The 17,954-nt window shown below is 43.9% G+C and overlaps 1 protein-coding gene across 3 annotated transcripts in view; it reads right to left on the reverse strand.

Annotated features, from left to right (window-relative positions):
* RARB (retinoic acid receptor beta) overlaps positions 1–17,954 on the reverse strand; it is a 334,302-nt gene that overhangs the window by 2,840 nt on the left and 313,508 nt on the right. For all 3 annotated transcript variants that reach the window (XM_069860142.1, XM_069860144.1, XM_069860143.1), the window contains 3 exons: positions 11,782–11,958; positions 4,173–4,377; positions 2,748–2,906 (listed from right to left, as the gene is read on the reverse strand). In XM_069860142.1, coding sequence (XP_069716243.1) covers positions 2,748–2,906; positions 4,173–4,377; positions 11,782–11,958 — 541 coding nt within the window. The remainder of the gene's footprint in view (positions 1–2,747; positions 2,907–4,172; positions 4,378–11,781; positions 11,959–17,954) is intronic.

Raw genomic sequence — 17,954 nt, forward strand, 5'->3', positions numbered from 1 at the left:
ACAGTTTGTCTTACCAGGACATCAGGCAAGTTGTAGCCGTAAACCTCAGCATTCAACCTCCTGAAAGGAGGTTGTGGAGAGGAGGGTGCTGGCCTCTTCTCCCAAGTGACAGGGGACAGGACAAGAGGGAATGGCCTCAAGCTCCGCCAGGGGAGGTTCAGGCTGGACATTAGGAAAAAATTCTTCACAGAAAGGGTCATTGGGCACTGGCAGAGGCTGCCCAGGGAGGTGGTTGAGTCACCTTCCCTGGAGGTGTTTAAGGCACGGGTGGACGAGGTGCTGAGGGGCATGGTTTAGTGTTTGATAGGAATGGTTGGACTCGATGATCCGGTGGGTCTCTTCCAACCTGGTTATTCTATGATTCTAAATATCTGGTCTAACACATTGCATAGGATTTGCAATCTGAAAATTTCAGTCTAACGGAATAAGAGTCTGTGCTTTTTAAATGCGAAGAAAGAGTCAACAACATTAGGGAAAACTGGTTATTGAAGAACCATTCCAGAGGGGAGAACTTCTGGATATATTCTGCTTATCCGTGCTGCTGCAATGCACGTGCTCTCAGTCACACTGGGAACCCCAGAGCAGAAAGCAGCGCTTGTGTTCATGCCTTAACTAGGAGCTTCAAAAATCGTCTACAAAAGCAATGACCAGCTTTCCATGAGGATGCTGACTAAAAGTCAGTAACATAACTTAGAATGGAGCAAACTGTAATTGGAAAGAAATCAATGCAGAATTCTGCTGAGAGCTGCTCTGAAAACCGTCTGTTGTCAGAGCAGTGTTGACAAACCGAATTTGGCCACTCTGCTTTCTGCCGTTACGGAGTAGCTCAGGTGCCCTTCCCAGTGATTTCGTGGGCATTTCCCCTGTGTGCAGCCACAGCGGTTTATTCAGGTCCTGCAAATTTCCAATTTAATACTGGGATAGGAGAACTCAAGAGATCTCTTGCTTTGGTATCCCAAACGCTTCATTCCTTTGTTACAGCACTTCTAATGCCAGAGAAGAAAGCAGCTGTATAAGGAACTCTAGGATAAGGAGACATTCTCAGTCTTTCAGGTTCATGCTTACTTTGGTAATTGCTTTCAGGGATCGCATACCACCCAGAGTCACGATCTCCTAATGTACCTCCTCCCAAAGGAAACTCGAGACACACCCACCCCCCGCCGGACCCCACCAGTCCCTTGGTACGATTTAGTTCTACTATAAAACACCGATGATGTAAGTTAAATACTTAGGTCAGAATGGAAAGAGGAATCCTTTCTTGTGCATTGAACACGAGACACGGCAGGAAAGTGGAAACGGATTTCCCACAAGCAAGAACAGTAGAACGAAAGGGGTCCCCTTAATATTTGTACAGCTCAGTACTGCTGTAAGTTTATTTTGTGGATTCAGTTGGATGGAAATTGCTTTACTTGAGGGCAAACGGCAAGCTCTAGATAACCTGGTAAGTGGTTCCTTTTTAGGATACTTTTGCCTCCAGCTCTGGTGTTTCCCTTCTAAGCTATTCTTTTGATACTAATCCATCCAATTAAACTGCTCACTTCTTTCTATAAGCTTAGCTATAGCTTAATCTCTTAACTTAGATATGAATTGTTTAAAGTGTAACAGTTCTGGTTTTAATGTAAAACAAGTGTACTTATTTCAGTGATTTAACTGCTGTTTTTTTTCCCCTGAAGTCTTCTTAAAAACCACGCCAAGTGAAATAAGTCATCTTTTCAAAGGCATAAATCCAATCTATAGCTACACAGGTACCTGGACCTGCAAGCTCCTGTGCGTGTTCATCTATCAGGGGTAGCAAATCTGCAGTTGAATAAGCAGAGTAAGAAAGCAAAACCGACAAAAATAAGAACTGTAGCACTTCAGACTCTCTGTGTCCAGGCTGGTGCATCTCTGATCCACAAGCCTGGAGGGGAACAGATAGGAAGCAGCTGAACACGTCTAAAATTGGGTCCTGGGGAGATACAGGGGCACATGAACAAGAGCAACATGGTCTTCTTCAAAGCCACATCATGGCGCATCTGCAGAGGCTGCCAGTGGGTGACACAGCCCTGACGGCCCTTTGTGACTTTCAGAAGAGCTGCCCAGGCCCCAATCTCTGCCTGTATACGTTGGGGAACCTCTCTAATGAAGGGAAAGCATTCCGCTACACCCGTACTTTAGAGAATCCATGGGACAGCCCTTAGACCGTCCATGTTTCACATTGTAAATCTGTCACACACAAGGCTACACAGAACGTTCAAACAAAGTCAATCCACGTGTAAGCATGTTTAGTTTGGGTTAGAGGTGCTGAATCTCCAAAATCCTAAAAATCAGTTCTAAGCCTGTACATCAGAGCACATTCTAGGGGAATTCTGGATGCACAAGTGTTTTCTGCTGTCTGTAAACAAAGTGTGTTTTGAGAGCCGTTAGTGATACAATCCACATGTTGACTTGCACACCCCTGTAAACATTAACAGAGGTTTTTTAATTCGAGGTCTTTTTCTTGTCTTAAGACTAACAAAGAGTTTGTGCTAATGATTTGCTAACCCACTTATACACAAGACAACATTTTCACCTTAAGTTGCACAAAGAATGTAGCACCAGGTATGTTTTAAGTAGAACCAATTTAAACACACGAGTTACACAAAGAAGAAGGGAAGAGAAAGGTCACAAGGACCTTTCTTAGGTAGATTTAAAAAATGAGCCAGGTGCCTAGGCCAGTCTGTACCGGAACGCTGACACTACTGCTGAGTGATGAGGAGACACTGTACCTTTTGCGCTGATGCTGCGAAGATCTGTGATTTTCATTAAGATCTTTGGGAACATATGAGGCTTGTTGGGTCGTCTCTTTCGGATGTAAATTTTTAGTGCTTCAAGCAGTGGCTCCTGAAGCTTATCCACTTTCATAGGTTCTTCAAGGTCCTGGCGATCTGTAGAAAAATATTGTGTCACTCATATGGTTTAAAGTATCCCCAAATCACAGAAGCTCCTCCACATTCTTGATCAGAACTCCATGAATTTCACCTCTCTCTCCACTTACAACCCACACTCCATAGTGAGCACTGCCTAAGAAAAGAAACCATGGCTTTCTGAAACAGATTTATTTTAACTCAGTGACTGGAAAGATTTGTCATTTGAGTGGTCCAGAATTACCAGTTTGCTCCTGTGCCTCCCGCTCCAAGAGGAAACCACCTTACTGCAAACAGTATTTCAGAATCAATTTTATATGTGCCACTGATAAGCTGCCGAGGTGTACAAAGAGATTGCAGCCAATTTGTGTTGTTTCACTAAACCAAAGCGAGTTACCGCCAGGCATCAGCAGATGGCGACGCTCGCCTGAGTGACAACACGCGTCACCCATAAACCAGGAGGCACTGGTCACATATGGATGAGATCTGGGAACCCATCAATGCTTTTGATGGATTATGGCCAGAGACACATAAAAACGGAATGATTTTGTACTAAAGAGCCATTGACAACAAAGACTGACTCTTGTTCCTTAAACATTCGCTTGTAGCACCCAGTCTGTATTTCAGCAAATTGGCCCAACCAAACGAGGTGTGTTTCTACTGCAAGTCCAGATTTTGCTAATGAAGAGAGAGAACAGGTCATTAAAATAAGCGACATGGACAGAGGATTTGGGAAATGACCTGAGATTTCACTTTTTTGTATTTTAAAACCATGACTTCACCTGATCTGACTTGAAAACGTCCCTTTCAAGCTGTAATCGCCCTCCTCCCATCATGTCACCAGTGCCACTATGCTGATTTTGAAGTATAGTCTATCTATGTTTTCTAAAGAAAGTTATCACCAGTGACTTCTGCATGAGTGTAATGATATGCACATGCATGCAATTATGTTCATGAGTAAAAGCTGCCTAATAAAGGTCATTCATACACATACCCATATACTGCTTATAAAAAACCGCATCAGGATGTAGTTCTTTATCAGGCAAACAATGGCATTGGTTGATTGACAGAATAATTAATAGAATAAATGTATCAATAATAAACCAAATAACTATCACCAGGAGAAACCAAACCTTTAGTGTTAAGTGGTTTATATAACAGATGTAATAATATTACATATAGAAATATTACATGTCTTTACAGGAAAGTAAAACAAATGAAACGATAAATGAAGATCTTATCGTGTCTGTCCTTTTCAAACGCATCTGAGTTCGTGCTGTACGATACCTCCACAGATTAAGCAGATGGCACTAAGGAGACCTGTTTCTGTATCATCCATTTCCAAAGGCAGGAGCTGGTTGGCAAACGTGAACACGAGATCGGTCAGCGGGCCAAATCCGGCATTGTGCATCTGAGTTCGGTTTAGGGTAAGGCCATCTGAAAAGGTCATGGTGTCTTGTTCTGGTGTGTATCTTGTGCAAATTCTAAGGATCTGTGAAAGGACAAAACAGAATGAAAGCTGAAGAAATCAATCCACGAGGTTTGTTGTGTTTTCTCTATGTGGCAAATTACCCACAGACCTTCAGTACATGGTCACGTCAAAACAAGCCGAAATCAAACTGCAGTTTTTTCAGTTCTAGTAGCACAAAATTCTCAGATATAACTTAAATATACACAATTGACTATGGGCAATTTTTATAAGAGAAATTTCCCCCAGTATCTTCAAATCATCAAAATAATCAAAACTTCTATGCAATTCTCACCACTGAAGTCACCAACTTTACCATGATTTTCACATAAACCACTCATTAATGAGTATGATCTGCACACCTAAAATGCTACTGCACTGCTGGTCTGATCCAGCAAGACCATAAAAATCTCTCACCTCTTCAAACAGACACGTATTTAATTGATTTTGGGGACTGACTTTGCATGACAGTGCATCTCTGGGTTGGGTCCTTGAAAAGGACAAAGAGTCTCTGCTGTATCTTGTGTGAGTGAGCACGGACAGCTGTGAGCTGGTGAAAAAGGCAGAACCTCACGTGTGCTTTGGGCTGCCGGCGTTCTGTGACAGCAGATAGGAAAACACAACTATGGGAACACAAGGCCTGTGGGACGGCTCCCTTGAGAGCAGTGCAAAGCCCTCCATCCCCAAGCAGCTGCAGCTCCAGTCTCCACGGAGCACCACTTGGCTTCTCAGCCTGGGAGCTTGCACCCGACTAGATTATCAAACTTTGAACCTCCACACGGCAGCGCACAGGGCTGCCGGCAGCCCGAGGAATCAGCCCGGCTTTTCTTCCTCTACAGTTGTTTTTACTGCTGTGAGCTGTAACGCTTAACCTCCTCGCCAGCCGGTTGGCCTCCAGACTTCCCCGAGGCTCCTCTGGCGCTTCCCCTGTGCCGAGCCCTGGGCAGCACTGATGCCTGCCTGGTGCAAAGTCTATCTTCCCACTGCTGATGGTGTCACTCATTCCTCTCCAAGCCCAGGCACTGTTGGTTTTGGCAAGTTAACTTGCGTGCTGACAGCCACCCAGCACTGAACCCAGATGAAAGAGCATTCCAAGGGAGGATGGAGATTCACACCTCTAACTGGACATGGAGGAATGCAAAATGCATGAATCAAACACTGGGGATGCTCTGCATTTTGTTAGTAAACGCCTCTGGGGTAACCGCGGCGTCAGGAACATTGTCACAGCTGAGGTGGCAGTGTGGCTGGAGAGTGTGCAGAGCAAACCCAGGATGTGTCCCATGACAGAGTCAGTACGGCACAGGCTCATTTGTACAGCTGCTATTAATGAACACTGCCTTAAGGACCAAACAAAAGAGATGTCCATCATGTTGACATATTTCTCTTACATATCTATCTATCTATCTATCTATCTATCTATCTATCTATCTATCTATCTATCTATCTATCTATCTATCTATCTCAATGTTTAATGTTTAAGATAATCAGAGGAGGGAGATGGCTTATCCCTAAACTAAAATAAAAGAAAACCTTGCTGAAGTCTGGCTGATTAGCTGAGCGAAGAGTACAGCCGTCTTTTTTCAGGGCTTGAGTGTATTTATTTCACATACAGCCATTCTACTTTGTTTCAAAGATTCAACAAAAAAAGATTTACAGGAATATAAGTGAGCACAGAGAGAATTTTAATTATTCCTATAGCTGCTGAAGCTGTGAGTCAGAGGCCTCAGTGCTTGGCAGCTGACCAGTCTGGGCTTGGTTCTCCCACTTTCATCTTTGCCTGGCAACACTGCTCCAAATAAGCAGGGAGGAGAATGAGGAGGACATGGCACGCAAAAGACCTACAGGGAAGCTTTTATTTCTCCTAATTCCTTGGTAAGAGACTTAACAGGGTGTATTTCTGTAGAAGGCTCTTCAACTGTTTTTTACCTCAGCAATAATCTTATCTCACATTGTGGGTGTACACTGAAGCACTGACGCTCTATGTGGTTGGACAGGCATGTTTCACATCGCTCCCTGACCCCTGAATTAGAACGAGCCCTTAAAATTACTTGAATAAATAACCAAGAGAGGCACAAATACAAACACGGCACTCAAATTCTTCACTGACCACAAATTCCCCACCAATGTAAGTGATCTTAAAAGGCTTCTGGTAACTCCTAAAAGTTTTATGTAATAGTCAGAGTGTATTGCAGGATTATTAGAAGAAATTAACATTACAAAGCATAGCACCCTGTCAATAAAAGACAGTGTGTTTACCATATTCTGTGCTGCCAGTAAACATCAGCAGTTCTCTCCCCTGAAGTTTGCTGTTGGTTATCCTTTTATATCATTAAAAGGATTGTATAGAAAGGAGAAGAAACATGCAGAGTTTATTGTTTTCAAGATAAGCATGGTTTGAAAACTTTGCAGATTTACTGAGAAACCCAAGAGCTACATGGTTTACTTCTCTAACGGCAGGCAAGAGAAACCGGAGTGCAGCTCTTCCCATACGAAGCCTGCACCTACAGTAGCTGCCTTCCAGTAAGGATGCGTGGCCTGAGATGATCAGGTATCCAACTTCTGGAGGAACAAGGCTCTACACATCTTAAATGATACTGAATTTCCCTTAGTTCAGCTAGGGAGAAAGGCAGCCCCTTTTTTCCCGGTGCTATTTTAATTGATAAGCCTTAGTAACAAGAGCTCCTCCCTCCATACCCTCAGGATTCCCAGCCCAACAAATTAGTGGAGCAGGACTTGGAGCTGAATCAGGCAATGCTGTGGTGTTTCCTGAAGGCTGCCAACAGCCCCTCCAGCAGCTGCCCCAGCACACCGGCTGCCAGCACCGCTTCACCCAGAGGCTTTTGGCCCAGAGGAGCTGAGGTGCCCCGGAGCAATCATCCCAAACAACCCAGAGGCTGAACACACACCTCCTGCCATAGAACAGACTGCTGGCGCCCTCACTGTGAAGTTCTCCACGTTCACCTCTGCTGCTGTGAGCCCCGCTCCATTTAGGGGTGCACAGCAAAGACCTACCAGACCCACCTACACCCAGGGCTAACGCACAGGAAGATTTCCAGGCTGGATCCTCATCGGGAATGAATTTGGGGTTAGGTTACTCAGCCTAGAGCCCCTGTGAGCATGCACAGAAAAAGACTTCTAGGGCTCTTGCAAAAATTATAATTAAAATGTAAAAGGTTCCATAGAATTTAGCTACTTCCATGCTTAGGCAGCAGCTAGGACAGGTTTCTGTAAAAGGCAGACTTTGGGCTTTCATACCTAAATGGTTTGCCAGCCTTTACATGGAAGAGCCTGCAGAGGCTCTGCTGGGCACTAGCACAGCTGAAGCTCAGCTCCTGTGTTTTCTGCAAGGCACCAAGCTTGACAGCAGCAATTGGGTCTCGGGTTTCTCCCACATTCCTTCAACATTATCTCACAGCACGCTGTTATTAACCCCCAAGCCAGATCATCTGAAATGTTTTCTTTTCTTTTGTTTTTTTAATTTGTGTCCTTCATCAAGATCTGCGAAATGCCATGGATATTGCTGATTTGCTGCTAAACCTTTCTTGGGCAAATTTCCAGCGTCAAAGTGAAGCTGATTTCAAGCTCATATTCACTGAAGAACATATGGGAAACGTCAGCACTTCAAAATCAGAAATTACGGTATCTTTCTCCATTTTAAACTGAACCACTGTCTAGAGGACATCCTCCTAATGTCCCCAATGTTGTTTAGATTTTGTAACCAAGCTGAGTATTTTAGTTGTCGCTCTGCTCTTAAATGCCATAAATAAGGTTCTTGTCCATGATTAAAGGACCCTTTGTTTTAAGGAATATTTATTTTGAAGTGTCTGAGGTTTCTATGAGCCAGTTACAAATCACAAAGTAAAAACCCTATGGGTTGCACAAACCCAAACCATCCTGAAAGTTGCATTTACAAAATTGTTGCTACCATACAATTTTTACTCATTTATAACAGATTCGTTAAAGCAACCTGGGCTTTTTCAAGAAATGCTGTTGTTAGACAGTAGCAGCCTTTACCAGCTGGGATGGTTTCCCGAGTGGAGGAACCCAGGCAGGTGACTCTGAAACAATGAACAAGGTTGTATTGCACTGCTATACCACATCAGCACGGGTTATCCCACATACACCAAAGCTTTCCTAGCATTAATGCACACGGTTTTACAACAGAAAACAAAAATGACATTATTAAGGGTTAGTAGTCAAGGACTTCTCAGGTTTTTATCCATCGGATTTAAGACAGGCTGGACACCAGGCTCTTCCCACATTCATTTTGCCAGAGCTTGGTGAGGCTGCAGATGCGGGACTGTTCCCGAGCCAGCGTACCAGCAGACAGAAGCAGATGATTTTATCATGGTTACTGACTGAATTTTAGCAATATATATCTCCGAAACTTTTGGCACCAGAGCAGATCTAAATTCCAGCACCCTCGATTGGTGCCTTCAGCTGCCTTGTGAGGCTTTGTGTTATTGCCCTTCCACAGAGTTTGTATATAAAACAATTCTTTGGCCCCTACCCAGAGGAGTTTACTGAGCTCCTGGCACCATTTCCTTTGTCAGCCTGTTTAATAGAGGGGGGGGAACTTAAGCATCCATGATCACGTGAATCAACTGAGCAGAATCCTCGGCCAGGTCTATAGATGCTAAAGACTTCCCATAGCCCAGAGGCAGCGCTGCTGGGTGGGCAGTGGTCCTGCTGGTGGAGGGATCCCGGCCACCCTGCCTGGCAGGGAGCCCCACACTGTTCCTGCCATGAGCCGCGGCTCTGGCGACGCATCCAGGGGATTGCACAACAGTGGGATCGTGAGTGCACAGCGGCGAGGCTCATGTCTGTGCTCACAGAGCACACCACGTGCAGGCAGCGGCTGCTCACTCCGTGTCTCAGCGCACAACAAAATAAAATGCTCAAAACCCTCATAATTAGGAGAATGAGCTTGCTCAGGGAGGAAATACGTGCTTTTAAAACACTGCTCCAAGTACTGAAGTACTGAAGGGTAGCTTAAATAAAGATACAGAGCTGCACTGCAATTCAGATTATGTGTAGGTTATGTGGGTTTAATGGATATGGGCATTTCACAGACAGAGTGTGCACTATGCATTACTGTGCTAGTGGTAATTATCCCTTTTTCTTTTTAAGCAGCACATAAAGTAGTCACATAAAGCCTGAGTAAATGTCTCAAAGGAAAGTTAGGACTCTTCACTGCCACCACATCTTATCTGCTGCTGTACTTGAAAGAGCCTCAGCTCCTCCCTGATGCAGGTACCTACACCGCTCGCTATGCCCTGCTTGCTTAGATGTGACATCTTCTCTGGCTTTGTGAAAAATAAAAAAGAGAATGAGCAGGTGATCAGGAATGACAGGTGTCAATAAAGTTTATAACCAGAACTTGAAGGTTGCCGCATGGCCACAAAGTAAAAGTTGTTGAATTCCATTAAAGCATCAACCCTTTCTATCCATTAATTAGTTGAAATAAAGTCACCATTTACAACCCACTTCATTGTTCTTTTTCTAATCTGGGAACTAGGATTTTATGTAGCCACTTGATCAAAGGCTGTGAAGTGCCTTTATATAGGCACTTCAGATAAAACTAGCAGAAAGGCTATCTCTGAACACTTCATCTTGTCCAGCCAGCGTTGGTGGCACAAGCAGTGAGTAGAGTTGCCATGGGCACCCTGTGCAGGGGTGTGCATGCTCCCAGGGTAACCTTCCACCATCCATCCCAACAAAGGGTACCAGGAGCTCGCAGGACCCTGAGCAATTACAGAATTAGGGTATGTTTTCTCCCCAGTAGCTAGAGAAGAGGGCATAGCAGCAACAAATAGGGAGTGGCAGCTTAAGGGCTGAAGTTTCACTGGTAAAGAGTTGGATGCACAGATTCTTGCTATATCCTGAGTCCCCGCTAAAAATTGCGGGTAGTTTCTGTATTAACCATTTGTTATGCGTTACAATAGCAAACAACAAAGCTGTTCGGGTCCCATATATCTGGCAGAATACACTCGAGGCGATACCACAGTTTACTGTTTACTGTATACCTTCCAGTGTAAGGGGAAAGTAACTGTCTGATCATGACAGAGACGGTGACAACAGGCGTGCAATTGGTAACAAATGGCCCTGCTCCATGGAGGGACCACACACAATAAAGATGAGATGGTCAAGTCTGAATGAGTGCCTGGACGAAGGAGACAACGAGAGGTGAATCTCAAGCATGACAAGGCAACCTCAACCTTCCCTTTTTTTATAGGTCAGAGAATGATACCCTTCCTCCTCTCCCACACCTCTTCCTCCTTCATCAATGTCCCCTAGATGCAATTCTTCAAAGCAGCTTTTGACAAAACAGGAGGAAAAGGTCACAGCAGTTAACGTCCTCCTCAATATGATCCTGTTTGAAGCAATGCACTTTCAGAGATTCCAAGATTAATTACTTTAACTTCAAATTCCCTAGTTAGAACTCCTGTGTCATGCCAATGAGTGTATTTACAGTAGTCATCCTACAATGGGCTTCTTGGCTATGTTTGGCTCGATGAAGGTTTGTACTCAGAAGAAAACGTGATTAAACACATTAAAAATACTGTTCAACTGCAAGTTATTGCTACAACCAAGAATAAGAAGTGTATTTGCAGCTGAAAGCCTGAAGACCTCTAAGGTCTTGATAAAGAAATGCTGAGATCCCAGAGGGTTCCTCTGAAGGTCAGCGTGACACAAACAACTGGAGACAAACGGAGGGAAGACAGCTTGCCTCGACATAGTGAGAAGGTCTGGAGCAAAACTCCAAGCCCATCTGCAGGTTGTATGTTTGCCTATTTAAAATTAAATGACATTTCACTAAAATCTGTACAGAGCCCATTACAACGACTGCTTCCACAGGTGCCTGCAGCACTGGTGAAAGCAGGGGGATTTGCGTGCCAGAAGCTGCTGCCTGCTGGGCTCCAGGCACACCAGGTTCCCCTCTACAACCTGCTAAAACTTTGCTCTGAAGGTTTGTATCTTGTTCCTTGAATCACCTCATGATCACAGGTACAGCATGTTCCTAAAACATTATACAGCAGACTGTCTTTCTAGTTATCCTTAAGAGAAAGCATCACGTTTTGGAGGGAGGAGGAAGGAAAGAGAATTAGATCTCTCTTCAGTGTTATCAGTAAGGAAGTTTTTCCAAAGTTGCATATACCAAGTTAGTGCCGCAAAACCAAAATGTGCCCTTCTTACAGCATCACTGAGATCCACGAACTATAAGGACTTATTTTGAACAGTATGCTCCTACCATATAACACAGCTATAGACATGCTAGAGCCCACCCATGACAGTACCAGTCTGCCTGGAAAGTTCAAGTTTGCCACCTTAAGGCTACAGTGGTATTTGACCCCCTCTTGCAGTTGGTTACAGTAAAAAGAACAGAAAACACTTTAGTAGCATAAAAAGGATGTCAAAAATACATACCAGTATATCCAGGCAGGCTGCTTTAAGTAGAGTTATCTGGTCTGCAATGGTCAAACTTGTAAAGCCTGGCAATCGCTTTGCAAATTCCACTATTTTAATAATGCACTTCGTTGCAAGTTCACTGAATTTGTCCCAAAGCCCAAGGTCCAGTCGAACCCGATGATCTGCACTGGAGTTCTGGAAAGACAGACAGAAGGCACTATAAATCAACAACATCCCTTTCAGTAAATGGTTTCCAAGGGAAAGAAACAACCAGCAAGTATTCCTTCCAGAAGTACTTTCTATTAACATTCCAAGCATTTTCTGCAGCTTGCTGTTGGGATGATGCTGGTTTTAAACTTGGATTAATCGCCTGAAAATTCCTTGGATATTTCTCTGTTACTTATGATTGCAGAGGCCGTCTGTACAAGGAATACAAATGGACGTAAACATTTCCAAATGCCACTATCATTATTCTTCCTTGCCATTATATAATAAGAGCATTGAGAGACAATTTACAGTTGTACCCCAGAAAATATAAATGAACAGTGGAACAAGAATATCGGGTCCTCGTCTGGAAAAAGCAGCAGAATATTTGGAACATAGTTTCACATACTTAAGGTCTTAGCAAATTAGTTCTACTTAATTTATCTGCTCTGTGCCTCTGCAAGAATTTTACAGCTTTCTCAAGCTACAGACTCCCATGAATTAAAAAGCATTTCTTTACACAATGTTAAAAACACCATGTGCACTGATGAATGCTGCATGCTCATTTGACTGTTCATCCAACACATATTCAACTGTTCGAAGTGTTACAGGGACATTCCAGCTGCATCTTTCAGAGACTGGAACCCAAGGACGAAGACATTAGTGGTGGGTACGATACACAACAAAACCCTCTCTGATTTGGGTTCATGTATCTGAACCCAAAAGTCCATAATTTGCTAGCATGTGTAGTAAATTTGTATTGCTGTGATTAAACTCCTGTTTTGCATGCATTCAGAATGACCACCTTACCCTTGAAAAAGCTGAACGTGCAAGCCAAGAACAGGCTGACTAAAAATCTGCTGTGATCTATCTGATGCTAGCCCAACAAAAGATGGTGTCATGGGAAAACCTGGTGAGTCATTTCCAATCCACCCACAATTTCTGTAGGGTGATAAGAAACAGGTTACAGAAGAGCTCTGAACACCAGAAGCTCCTCTCCTCCTGCCTTAACGTGCAGCATGTTCCCATTTTGCTGGCATTTGATCCAAAGCTGTTTGGGATGCAGCCAGCGTGATGGTCCCCCCTCCCACTATTTCATGAGCCACCAAGTTTAGTGTGTGTTGCAGCTGCCTTCAGCATCTGGGCGATCTCCTCTTCATTGCAAGAGGAATTTAACCTGTGAAAACACGTTCATAATGAATCTGCAAAAGCTGCTGAACTACAACCACAGAAAACCAAAGGCAGAGTTTCCCTCTTCCGTGTCTCGTCTGAGCTTGTTGACTAACCAAGAGAGAGGCATCTCCAAATAAAGACCCATCCACTCCAGCATAAGGCAGGTAAGGGAAAATCTGCTCAGACGGTGGCTTTCTCGCCAGCTGCAGAGGAAGCTGCTGTGATTAACTGCTTTAGTCTTAGCCGGTTGAAGTTAAGATGTTAAATTAACTTTAAAATTAAAGTTAAATGAGAGGAGTCTCAACACAGGAATCTAACAGACACAGCAGATTAATAGCCATCGAAAAGCACTCAATTTACACAGACTGTGCATTCTTGGAGGAAACTGCTCTAACAACCCCGCCACCAACATCGCTGATGGTGAGTGAGGACATCCACCTCCTTCAAAACCTTCGAAGCCATCAGCTTCCTTCGGTTCACGGGAAGGACACAGGGCCTGAAGAGGCTGATGAGAGGAGGTGGGGTGAGCTCAGCTAAGCTGTGATGCTCTGTCATACCCTCCTCGGGCAGCCTTAGCAGATGCCACAACTGCCATCAGTCCTAGTAGGGGAAGTCTTGACAGGTCCCAAGCACACATCAACAGCCCGACATTCACCCTCACTTGCAACAGAGTGGAGATTGAGCCAGTAATACTTACATTAGGCTATCACTGCAAAAGGTAAATGCTAGCCATTCTGAACAGTTTGAAGGTACATATGTGCTCCTGCCCGTTCCCCTCTTTTTAAGGGATAAGAAATTAACTTCATCATTTCTATTTGAATTTTTATTCTGTGAACTACTTCTATTTTTTTTGTTTGTTTGTTTTCTTGCTTTTTAAGTGACAGAAGAAAAGTTATGTGAAAATGTCTTTATAATCCTAAATGTAAAGAATTGCCCTCAAAATGGTTCAAAACTAAGGGGTTAACAGTCATTGTAATGCCCTTTGAAATATTTCTCTCAGCTACTGGAGTATGCATCCTTCAGATTTATTCTATTTCATCCTCAAGGACCTTGGTGAAATACAGTACATTGGAGAAAAAATAAGATCAAGATGTGCAGTCATTCAGGCTGTAATTAAATTTAATAGGCAGTTTATCCAGTTCATAGAAAGATGGCATAGCAGAGGGCTACACAAAGCAGAGCCTAAAGCAGGAAATCATTTTACAATAGGGTATCCATCTGGAAAAAAAGACGTCGCATGAAACCAGCAAGTGTGAACGAAATCTTCATCAGTATCATATGAGATTACTTTATCATGCTGCAGTACCAGCAACGGGAAGTTTGACATGTCTTCTATTAAGAGTAATGCATGGCCATCTTAACAAATGTAAATATAACTCACTATTATGCAAACTGAAGAGAAGGGACAGTTAATAAAATACAAAATAACTGGGTGTTTTATTACATCGGGTGTCAGATTCCTCAGCTAATGTGGTTTACACATTACCTTTGAGTTGCTACAAATGACAAGACTTCTAACATTTTATTTGGTAATGAACGTAGTTGCAAGCATCGCAGAAAATAGCTTGATTTTTAGCAGCATTTCTGAATATGTAAAACCAAAACTGACTCAATATCAATATATAGGTTGAACAATAAAACACGAGGTTAATAAAATGCATGTTAGAAACTGATTAAATTTGCCTGGGGATCTCCTCTAACCATGCTGTGAAAAACATGCAGACGCTATGACTTTTCCTGAATATTTTACTGAAGCAGGTTTTTTGGGTGTCTTTTCCAGGGGCAGCCTTGCATGCTTTTCAGGCCTTTGCACCAGTGCACATATGGTGGAACAATGCTGTAATACACCCTAGTGGCATCTTTATCAGTGGAAAAGCCCAACCTTGCTATGAAATCCAATTAAACAGCCATTTTTGCCACATAAATTGATCCCATTTTTTCCATCATTTTTGTTTTTTCATTGCAGGCTGCTCTATCTCCACATTAACGACATGGGATGAGATACTCGCAGAAACATACACAGTAGCAGAATCCCTACTGTCTTTAAAATCCACTTTACAAAGGAAACAAGGCTCACAGGGGCACTCTGCCCTAATCAGGAGCACTTGCTATGCCTCTTTAGTAAAAGCAGCGATGCACTCCAGCTCTGGCAAGTTCACTGAGGACCACAGCACACACCTCTGCTCAGTCCCAGCATCAGGGCATATAGATAGAGAGACATACAAATATTCCTCTGTGGTGGCACAGAACAATAGCCGTGTAACTTCTAAGGCCAGCACTTAGAAAGGACAAAATGCCACCAAAACGCAAAACCCCTCTGCTTCCAGCAAGCCGGGAGAACCCACAGCAAGTGTCCGCAGAGTCAAAATTATTTTCTTTTTTATCGTTCCTTTATCACGAGGCTGGATGTAACACAGCTGTAGACTTACAAATAATACCAGTCTCGGGAGACAAGCAGTATAGTTACACTCAATTATACTATAAAGTATGGCATCTCCAGAGAAATTACTGAGGCACTCTCTCTTACCTGGATGACAGTAATAAAACAGATCTATTTATGATGGACTTTTGAAATCCATTACCTTTAAACAGCTTGCTGATTCTCATCATTGGCAGAACTATACTTGCCACTACCCACTGAATACAACTGTTAAGTCAAATGACCCAGGGTATTTAATACGAGTGCTATTCCCTCATTATTTGGAGTAGACTTTTATTAACTATGCAAAGTATGGTAATTATTACAGATAGGAACGTTTTTTCTTTTTAAAGAGCAGATGGATATAAAAAACATAATTGAAAATGCTTCTCCAAAACGTTTTTGAACAGGCATAAATACAAAACGGGGGGGGAAATTACCATGTTACCTTTCCCTCTAGGAAATGCAGGCTGCAGTGCACAAGAACAAGAACAGCAAGATACAGAAGCCAAATATCTGAACAGAGTTTTTTTATGACTGTATCTCTGCAAAGTCTTTTTTAATCTCCTCACTTATTCTTAAAATTGTTTGCTCTTTTTAGCAACAAAACCATGTTTTAAACCAGTCTGAGTGATCACATAATTGAAGGCACACAGGGACCATGCTTGCTGAACAGTTTCTTCTGCCCACCATCTCTATCAGTACAAAAGTGAAAAGCTCATGAAATTCAAGTGAATCCACATCGACTGAACACACTTATTTCTCACCTCTCGCTTAAAGAATTAAATAAGAAATTCTGAGGTTACAAAAGCAACCTACATGCTCTGTAGTACGAGTGCACCATGCTTTGTGACTGCTAGTCTGCAGAACTGGACATAAAAGCAGGACTGGTGGCAATCTTGTACATGTACTAGCTTGTTACTATCAAGTAAAGTAGAGTGGTGTAGGCTTCTAGCTCTCTCAGCATTTAGAAAAAGGTCTCTATGCTCTTTTTTTTTTTCACTTCTAGTCTGTATTTCAAATGTTTGATCAGCAGCTGGTGGTGTTTTCCAAGCACTGAAGCTGTGGCTTCTCTGACCAGCACAAACAACTTCAATCTCCTAGATCCTCCTGGTTCCCCTGCCACTGTAGAAAGGCTTTTTCCCAGCTCCTGGGCTGACAGGCAGCTGGAGATAGCGATGACCCTTGCTGCAGCCCCAGTGGTGCTCTGTCCCTTCCACAGCTGGGCAGGGACAGTGTTCATAAAAATGGGCTCTTAACACCAAATTCCTACCTCAAGAGCTGGAGTGGCTGCCAGACCGTAGCTACACAGTTGAGATTGATATACTCAGCATTTCACAGAGAGACCATGAGCGTGCAGCATGAAAACAGCTAATACTTAGCACCGCCACTACTACTTTTGACACAGCTGTTGAAGGAAGCTGTATCAGTCTCAAAGATTCAAGATTACCCCTCAAAGATTCAAGGTAAGCCAAAAATAACTGTTTCAGTATAATTCTGTTATTGCAATGTGGACAGTACCAAACCATGACAAAGCAGTAGGGATTTCAGCCACACGCAGCTAACCACTGCGGACTTCCAACAGACCAACACAGCATTCTGCTTGAGAAACTGTCAGCCTCTGGCCTGGACAGGCGCACACTCTCCTGGGTGGAAAAATGGTTGGATGGCCGGGCCCAGAGTGGTGGGAAATGGTGCAAAATCCAGCTGGAGGCCAGTGACAAGTGGGGTTCCCCAGGGCTCAGTGCTGGGTCCAGCCCTGTTCAATGTCTTTATCAATGACCTGGATGAAGGCATCGAGTGCACCCTGAGCAAGTTTGTGGACGACACTAAGCTGGGTGGAAGTGTCGATCTGCTGGAGGGTAGGGAGGCTCCAAAGGGATCTGAACAGGCTGGACCGCTGGGCTGAGTCCAATGGCATGAGGTTTAACAAGGCCAAAGGCCGGGTCCTGCACTTGGGGCACAACAACCCTGTGCAGCGCTACAGACTAGGAGAAGTCTGTCTAGAAAGCTGCCTGGAGGAGAGGGACCTGGGGGTGTTGGTTGACAGCCGACTGAACATGAGCCAGCAGCGTGCCCAGGTGGCCAAGAAGGCCAATGGCATCTTGGCTTGGATCAGAAACGGCGTGACCAGCAGGTCCAGGGAGGTTCTTCTCCCTCTGTACTCGGCACTGGTGAGACCGCTCCTCAAATCCTGTGTTCAGTTCTGGGCCCCTCACCACAAGAAGGATGTTGAGGCTCTGGAGCGAGTCCAGAAAAGAGCAACAAAGCTGGTGAGGGGGCTGGAGAACGAGTCTTACGAGGAGCGGCTGAGAGAGCTGGGGTTGTTTAGCCTGGAGAAGAGGAGGCTGAGGGGAGACCTCATTGCTCTCTACAACTACCTGAAAGGAGGTTG

This window comes from Phaenicophaeus curvirostris, chromosome 6 (assembly GCF_032191515.1).
Source record: "Phaenicophaeus curvirostris isolate KB17595 chromosome 6, BPBGC_Pcur_1.0, whole genome shotgun sequence".
NCBI lineage: Eukaryota > Metazoa > Chordata > Aves > Cuculiformes > Cuculidae > Phaenicophaeus > Phaenicophaeus curvirostris.